Raw genomic sequence first — 7,734 nt, forward strand, 5'->3', positions numbered from 1 at the left:
GGGGGGGGGGTGGTTGGGCTTAGATTTAGGGCTGGTATGGTATCGAGGGCCATACTGCGAACCTGCTAACGAACTTACTATAGGAGCATTCTCGACCAATGATCATCGCCTTTCTCCTTCGCTAACTCCGTCTTTATCTTTGGCAATGCTCCGAGCAACGCCACTCTCATCTTTACTGCGGCGATCTCATCGAAGAACGTCGAGAACTACTACTGCATGCTGTGGTCACAAGCGAGTCAAATTTTGTCATTGTCCTTTTGCCCGTTGGCTGGTATGGTATTGAGGGCCATACTGCGAACCTGCTAACGAACTTGCTTTAGGAACATTCTCGACCAACGATCATCGCCTTTCTCCTTCGCTAACTCCGCCTTTATCTTCGGCGATGCTCCGAGCAACGCCACTCTCATCTTTACTGTGGCGATCTCATCGGAGAACGTCGAGAACTACTACTGCATGCTGTGGTCACAAGCGAGTCAAATTTTGTCATTGTCCTTTCGCCCGTTCACGAGGTTGGGGAGGAGAGTAGCGATGACGTACGACGGTACGAGTAGGAAGGAAGTGGGAGAAAATGGGAAAAAAAATATAACAAAGAGAAAGAGAATAGGAGTATTTGACCACTTAAAAAATTCAAAATAAATTTATAAAATTAAAAAATATTATTAAATTTTTATAAAGATTAATTTCATACAGGTCCCTGCAATAGCAGATATATTCCTATAAAATTCAACTTTCATAAGTTATTCCTTCAAAAGTCTTAATGTATTCAGATATGTACCTGCCGTTAGGATTTGTTAGAGAAATCTAGTTAACTACAGTTAAAATACTTAACCAGGATTAATTATAATGTGAATTGATAATTTTGCCATTCTTCTTCTTCCTCTTTCTTTTCTTCCCCTGCTTCTTCTTCTTCTTCCTTTTCCTCATCCTTTTCTCCTCTATCTACTTCTTCGTTGTTGTCGTCGTCGATGATCCGATTGTTGTGTTCACGTGGGCCGTCGTCACAAGCGCTTACGAATAGGCTGCACTTTTGCCTTTTCCCTCGCCGCTGCGGCCCTCAGTCTCGTCCTGCTTTTTCTTCTTTTTCCATTTCTTCTTCGTATCCTCCTTTTTCACCTCCTCCTTCTTCTTCGTCGTCGTCGTCGTCGATGATCCGATTGTTGTGTTCGTGTGGGCCGTCGTCACAAGCGCTTCCGAATTGGCTCCACCTTCGCCTTTCGCCTCGCCGCTGCGGGCCTCAGTCTCATCCTCGTCGGCCGCAACTCCGACAAGCTCCGCGACGTCGTCGCCGCTGCCGCTGCTCAATCCCGCAGCCCGAGAAAGAAGAGAAAGAGAAAAAGAGAAAAAATTGAGAGGGCTTTTGGAGGGATATATTTATGAGGATAAAAATGTCATTTCACGAACCTACTGTTAAAAATAAACAGTTCTGTAATAGATCCTAAGTAGAGGGGCATATTTGAATATATTAGGATTTTTGTAGAGATAACTTATGAAAGTTGAACTTTGCAGGAATATATTAGTAATTTATCATATTTGTCGGGACCGATATGAAATTAATCCTTTTTATAAATTTTAAAATAAAAAAATATAAAATTTATATTTGTTTTCGAATGTACAAATTCTTTTTCCCTCTGCCCCCTCCCCCTCCGCCCCCACCGTTACGGCTCCTGATCACTCCAGTCCCCACCGTACACGTGTCCCTGCAACCCCACGTGCGATTCCCGTACGAATCCCCAAATTTTTTTAAAAAAAAGGAAAAAAAAAAAAAGAAAAGAGAGGCCGAAACGGTATTCTCGCATGCGGACAAAAAGCGGGAAGGAGCCGTAACGTAATTGGCGTTACCAAACGGTTTCCGTCACGGAGCGGCGGTGACGGGGTGTCTCGTCTCCGCACGTGCCACCGCACGAACGTTAAAGCTGAGTGGACCCCACCCCCTCCCTCCTTTTTCTTTTTTTTTTTCTCTCACTCTTTTTTGTTTTGGTTTTTCCCCGAATCAGTTCGGTTTTGTCGTTTTGTGATCATCATCATCACCTCTCCATATCTGACGTGGAGATACGCGGCAATGAGTAGGAGATTTTTTTATTTTTTATTTTTTATTCTTTTCTTTCTAAAAATTTTCTAATAAAAAAAAATACTATTCGTACACCCGTACATCTTATATCTTATCCATCCAATAGCCATAGGTGAGGTGTTAACTATTAGTCACATATAATTAGTGAAAATATTTCACCCATTAGAATATAATTTCATTCGTGATGCATTTTTGAACCCTAGAAATAAGTACTTTAGCAAACAGAGTCCTAGGCTTTTTAATTTTAGCGACGATATCCTCTTAACTTTATCGAAATACCTTACATATAATTTTATATAATTTTAAAATATAAAAAATTATTTTTTCACTAGTTTTTTTTTTTTGAGAGATAGATAGCATGCTGCCGGCTTCGTTTATTTTATTTAGAAATAAACTTAGCTGAAAATGTGAATCAACTAGGATTAGAACTTGGGACATCAGGTACCAACTATTAAGCTCTTTGTCACTTGCTTTAGGGAGGGTCGGTTTTTTTTTTTTTTTCACTAGTTATAACAACTAAGCATTATGAAAGAAAATTAAGAAATCTATATTTTTTATTATAATATTCTTTTTTTAGGGTCTCCCCATGCATTTTATGTTATTATTTTTAAATTTAAATGAGTGGGCCCCACATGTCAGTGTTACATAGAAGTGTGATATGTAAAATAGAAGGGAAAAGGGGGAACAAGTTGCATGGCGGTTCCCCTGACACTCACATTCAAACAATTTTGTACACACACACATTTCCTTCATAAATTAGTTATTGTTATTATTTTTGTTTCATTCTTTTTCTTTTTTTACCTTTTCTTTTTCTTTTTCTTTTTCACATTTGTATGTACAATTCCTTTTCCTTTGAATTATACTGAGGGGAATTATTAGTTGCTAAAAATGGAAACATGGGTATCATGGCATTTTGGTTGCTTTTGGACAGCAGTTGTGATCTTTTGAGTTCTCAAGTAATATGTTTACCCTAATTAGTTTCTATCTCTAATCTTATAATTTGCACTATTACTAGCAATTTAAGAAATGCTTTATGTATTTTAGAATCCATTTGATGTGATAAATTTTATAGTGTATGAAAAATATTAGTAGTTTCGTAGTTCAATTCCGAACTTATAAGTTATTATCGAATTACCGAGTTAACTTTCACCACATTTTTTTTTTTTTTTTCTGTTTTCAATATAATATTTCGATTGTTATTTTTTGGCAATAATTTTTTTTTCTAATCAAAATTTCACGATGATCAGATTAAAAATATAGTAACACTAACAAAGTAACAATATGTAACTTTTTATTTATAAAGTAGATGTATTTAAATTAGTATATATATATATATACACTTAGTTGAATACATGTAAATGATCATTATAGAACAACCCGTGCTCCTCGCGCGCTTGTGAAAGGATCGAAGAAGAGGGGTGCTAAGAAGTCGACACGTGGTTACAGTAAAACCTAACTTTNTACACACTTAGTTGAATGCATGTAAATGATCATTATAGAACAACCCGCGCTCCTCGCGCGCTCGCGAAGGGATCGAAGGAGGGGGGTGCTAAGAAGTCGACACGTGGCTATAATAAAACCTAACTTTTAATATATCTATAGATTGCCATGTAAATGAAGAGTTATTTAATTTATAATTTATGCTTATTATTATATATACTAAAGTAGATCAGCATGTGCTAAAATTGCTCATGGAAAGAGGAACTTGATCAGAGTGTGGTGGAGATAGAAAAGAAGCTAATTTTTAACAATTTATTATTATTTTCAAACTAACTATGTTCACATTAATTACTCATATGGTTAGAATGCACATAAGATAGAACTGTTATAAAAAATAATATTTTTACTAACTATGCTAGTAGTCGACATTATCAGCTCTAAGAAACATTTATAGTAGTCGACAATATCAGCTCTATTTCTATCCTACAATGTGGGTTAATCATTTATGATTCAAGTGAGATATCAATAGCTAGCATACACGTTACTTCTAATAGCTAATAATTTTTCATATGTGAATTATTTTTAAATTTAAAAGGGTAAGCATTTTGCCTCGCGGTGGTGGTTGAATTGAATCGAATCACAGTCAAAGTTTATGGGTGCTGTGTATTTATTTATTTGAAGTGAATCAGTTGCTCTCTTTTGAAGAGCTTGATCATTTAAAATTATGATTAAAGTCTACAGAATCAATACACAATCATGTAGCTGCTGTAGAGCTGTGCTATGTATAGTTTATAAACTTACCTACACATGTTACCCAATTTTGTTATATTTTCAATTTTGCCTCCTCTCCCTGCCCTTACCCCCTATCATAATAACTCATCTTTTCCTTGCTCTCAACAGCCAAATTACTAAAGCAGAGTGGGAGGTGTAATGGGGTTCAATTTTTTTTTACAAACTACGAAGAAGAGACAAAGAGAGCTCTGGTGGATATGTCAAGGTGGTGAGATACACAACACAACACAACACAACACAACCAAAACCTCTCTCTCTCTCTCTCTCTCTCTCTCTCTCTCTCTCTCTCTCTCTCCTCTGCTATTAAAATCCCCCCACCATTCTCTTTCTCTCTCTCTTGTTCTCTGCATTGAGCACTCCCAAACCCACACGAGTGGCTCCCTCCTCCAACTCTCTCAAAGTAAGAGTAACACATATTGAGAGAGAGAGAGAGAGAGAGAGAGAGAGAGAGAGAGACCATTCCCTCTCCTCTGCTTCCCTTGTTTTTGTTTTTTTATTTCTTGTTCTTCTTCTTGGGAACAGCTGCTTCATTGGTGTCCTCCCCCTCCTCAAACCCTGTTTCTAAAAAGCTCTGTTTTCTTTCCTCCTTTTTTTTTTTTTGTCAATGGCATAGTAAAAAAGAAAGAGAAGAAGAAGAAGAAGAAGAAGAAAAAGAAAAAGAGAAGAAAAAATCCCTCCATTTTTCTGTAACACCTTTCAAACTGAGCAAACCCATAAAAGCCCTTCTTTTTTTTTTTTAATATATAAAAAAATATGGGTCCTCAGCAGGTTAAGTCTCCAGCAGAAATGGGCTTCTTCACACCACCTTTTTTACCACCACCACCACCATTTCATGGGGGTTTTGGGCTTTCCAATGGAGATGTAGAGTGCAGAAGCAGTGGGATGAGCTTTTCCATGGAGCAGCAGCAGCAGCAGCAGCCATTGGAGGGAGAAGCAGCTTCTGGGGGAAGCAGCCATGGAGATGGCCCCCAAAAGCTGTGTGCAAGGGGCCATTGGAGACCTGCTGAGGATGCAAAGCTTAAAGAGCTTGTGTCCCAGTATGGCCCCCAAAACTGGAACCTCATTGCTGAGAAACTACAAGGAAGATCAGGTAACTTTTTTTTTTTTTTTTTTTTTTTGTTGTTGTTATTATTATTATTATTATTTTGCTGCATATAATTAGTTTTTTTTTTTTAAAAAAATATTTTTGGTTGTAACACCAAACATTACAGGGAAGAGCTGTAGGCTGAGGTGGTTCAACCAGCTGGACCCAAGGATCAACAGGAGGTCATTTGGGGAGGAGGAGGAGGAGAGGCTGCTGGCTGCCCACAGGCTGTATGGCAACAAATGGGCTCTCATTGCCAGGCTCTTCCCAGGCAGAACAGACAATGCTGTCAAGAACCACTTCCATGTTATCATGGCCAGGAGGCAGAGGAGGGAGCTGCAGTCCTCCTGCACCTCTCCTTCTTACAGGAGGAGGAGGAGCAGCACCAGCACCAGCAGTCTCACCACCTCCACCCCCCACACCATGATGATGATGATGATGATCAGCACCACTGATCTCAAAGCATCCAGTGCTGGTGGTGGAGATCATGAGTCCACTGTCACCACCAGCCCTGCCCACAGGGAGGAGTCTGCTGCTTCCACCTGCAGCACTGACCTCTCCCTCTCTCCCTTCACCACCACTTTTCACTTCAGCACAAGTAATGTTTCTAATGTTAAGAATGTTCAGTTCATTCAGATTATGTTTTTGTGATTTGGTTATTATTATATATATATATATATATATATGCTCTCTTTTTCTTTTTCTGATCAGTTCATTAATATATTCTGTTGTGGGTGAAAAAAGAAGAAGAAGATGAGAACTTAATTAAGTTGGAGTAATAACTAACTTGTATCTCTTCATGTTGTTCTTTTCTTTTCTAAATGAAAACAGGGTCTTCTTATGATGAAAAGGTGGCTGCAGGAAATGGCTTCTTCCCCCAAAGTGCTTTTGGGTTCTCTGATGCAGCTTCTGAGGCTTCAGCTACTGAACCAGCTACTAGTAATAATAATAATAATAATAATAATAATAATAATCAGATGAGTCCCTGGCTTTTTGGTGAAGTGGAAAATCAGAGAGGGGAAATGAGCCTCCCCTTCATTGATTTCCTTGGTGTAGGTGCAAATTAAAGTTATAGTGAGTTATTATAGTGAGTGGCTAAAATGTACCAAGACCCTCTCAACTATTGGTCCTTTCAAATTGGCCCTTAACTTTTTCTTTATTATTATTGACACTTCTTTACTTGTTCTGAGTATATACTGATGTGAACTGCTATGAACCGTTATGTTTGGTTAAATTAGAAATTCTATTACGTCATCGTGATGGTTTCGTCAGTTTTGCTAGAGCCATTAAATTTAACAGGATTATCGTTGAATTGGGTAAAATTTTAATTTATTTGACTAAAATTATTCGCCTAAAAAAAAAAGCCAAAAATTTGAGGTGGGGGTTCAAATGAAAAAGTTTGGGGCCAATTTCAGAAACGGCCTGTAGTTGAGGGGATCTTGGTACATTTTGACCTGTCATTGGGTTAAGCATCTCTAATGTATAGAAAGTGAGAGACAAAAAAAAAAAAAGAAGAAAAGAAGTGGGGAAGAGTTTAAGAAGCTGAGAAAAAAAAGAGTAAGAGGTAAAGTTGGTGGAGAAACCCTTTTTTCTTTTTTTTTTTTGGGTTTTTTGGGTGCATTAAAAGTGGCACCTTTGTTTTGTTGGATTGAAATGCATTATTAATGTAATCAATCCTCCTGTTTGTTGACCCCTTTGAAAAACTAATGTAATAAACTAATTTAGTAAACTTTGGTGTAACATTTATGTAATTAACTCTACTTAGATACATGCTTGTGTATATATATCCTACTTGGTTTAATATAATAACTCCATGCATGTCATTTTTTCTTGTTCTTAGAAATTAAAGTGGGGTGGTTTTGTATGCTATGTGACTTCCACTAATTACTAGGTTTTGTATAGTGTAGTTCATTTTTAGCAAAGAGTTTATTAATTTGCTTCATAGTAATGTATGTACAAGAACTAAGATTCTTTGTCAATGTATGATGTCCTAAATTTTTTCAAAATAAAGAAAATAAAGAAAATAAGACAAGGAAATTAAGTTGTTGGTTCTATAGGAAAAAAATTAAAATGTGGTGGTCATATATAATTTTTTTTATTATATATTTTTCTAAATGGAGGTATTTGATTGGCTGTAGTGGGGCACCCTAATTGCAATTAGGGAGATTGATTGACTGAGATGTGATACAATATATATATTTTTTAATTTTTCATATTTTATTGCCCTTTGAACAATATTTTGATATTTTAGCCAAGTGAAGCTAGAAACTTCAATCAATTATGCAAGGACCAAAAAAAAAAAAGAAAAAGAAAAAAATATATATATTGTATTTGAGATAGTTTTTGCTTA

At 36.9% G+C, this 7,734-nt stretch overlaps 1 protein-coding gene across 3 annotated transcripts; it reads left to right on the plus strand.

The window, feature by feature from the left end:
- Positions 4,629 to 6,555, plus strand: LOC109720128 (transcription factor MYB56-like). 3 transcript variants are annotated; one of them, XM_020247009.1, is made up of 4 exons: positions 4,638 to 4,700; positions 5,066 to 5,390; positions 5,512 to 5,982; positions 6,216 to 6,555. In XM_020247009.1, exons 2-4 carry the CDS (start codon positions 5,087 to 5,089, stop codon positions 6,449 to 6,451), a joined length of 1,011 nt encoding a protein of 336 aa, XP_020102598.1. In that variant the 5' UTR covers positions 4,638 to 4,700; positions 5,066 to 5,086; the 3' UTR covers positions 6,452 to 6,555. The 3 variants fall into 3 exon arrangements, with proteins under 3 accessions (XP_020102597.1, XP_020102598.1, XP_020102599.1); XM_020247010.1 differs by having other exon boundaries at positions 5,069 to 5,390; XM_020247008.1 differs by having other exon boundaries at positions 4,629 to 5,390.

The sequence above is a fragment of the Ananas comosus genome, linkage group 14, assembly GCF_001540865.1.
Source record: "Ananas comosus cultivar F153 linkage group 14, ASM154086v1, whole genome shotgun sequence".
Taxonomy (NCBI): Eukaryota; Viridiplantae; Streptophyta; class Magnoliopsida; order Poales; family Bromeliaceae; genus Ananas; species Ananas comosus.

Excerpts from the sequence above, each read along its gene's own strand:
- LOC109720128 (XM_020247008.1), top strand. The coding sequence starts at position 5,054 with ATGGGTCCTCAGCAGGTTAAGTCTCCAGCAGAAATGGGCTTCTTCACA. Across the intron at positions 5,391-5,511 it reads GAAACTACAAGGAAGATCAG|GGAAGAGCTGTAGGCTGAGG; the intron begins GTAACTTTTTTT and ends CAAACATTACAG. Across the intron at positions 5,983-6,215 it reads CACTTTTCACTTCAGCACAA|GGTCTTCTTATGATGAAAAG; the intron begins GTAATGTTTCTA and ends AAATGAAAACAG.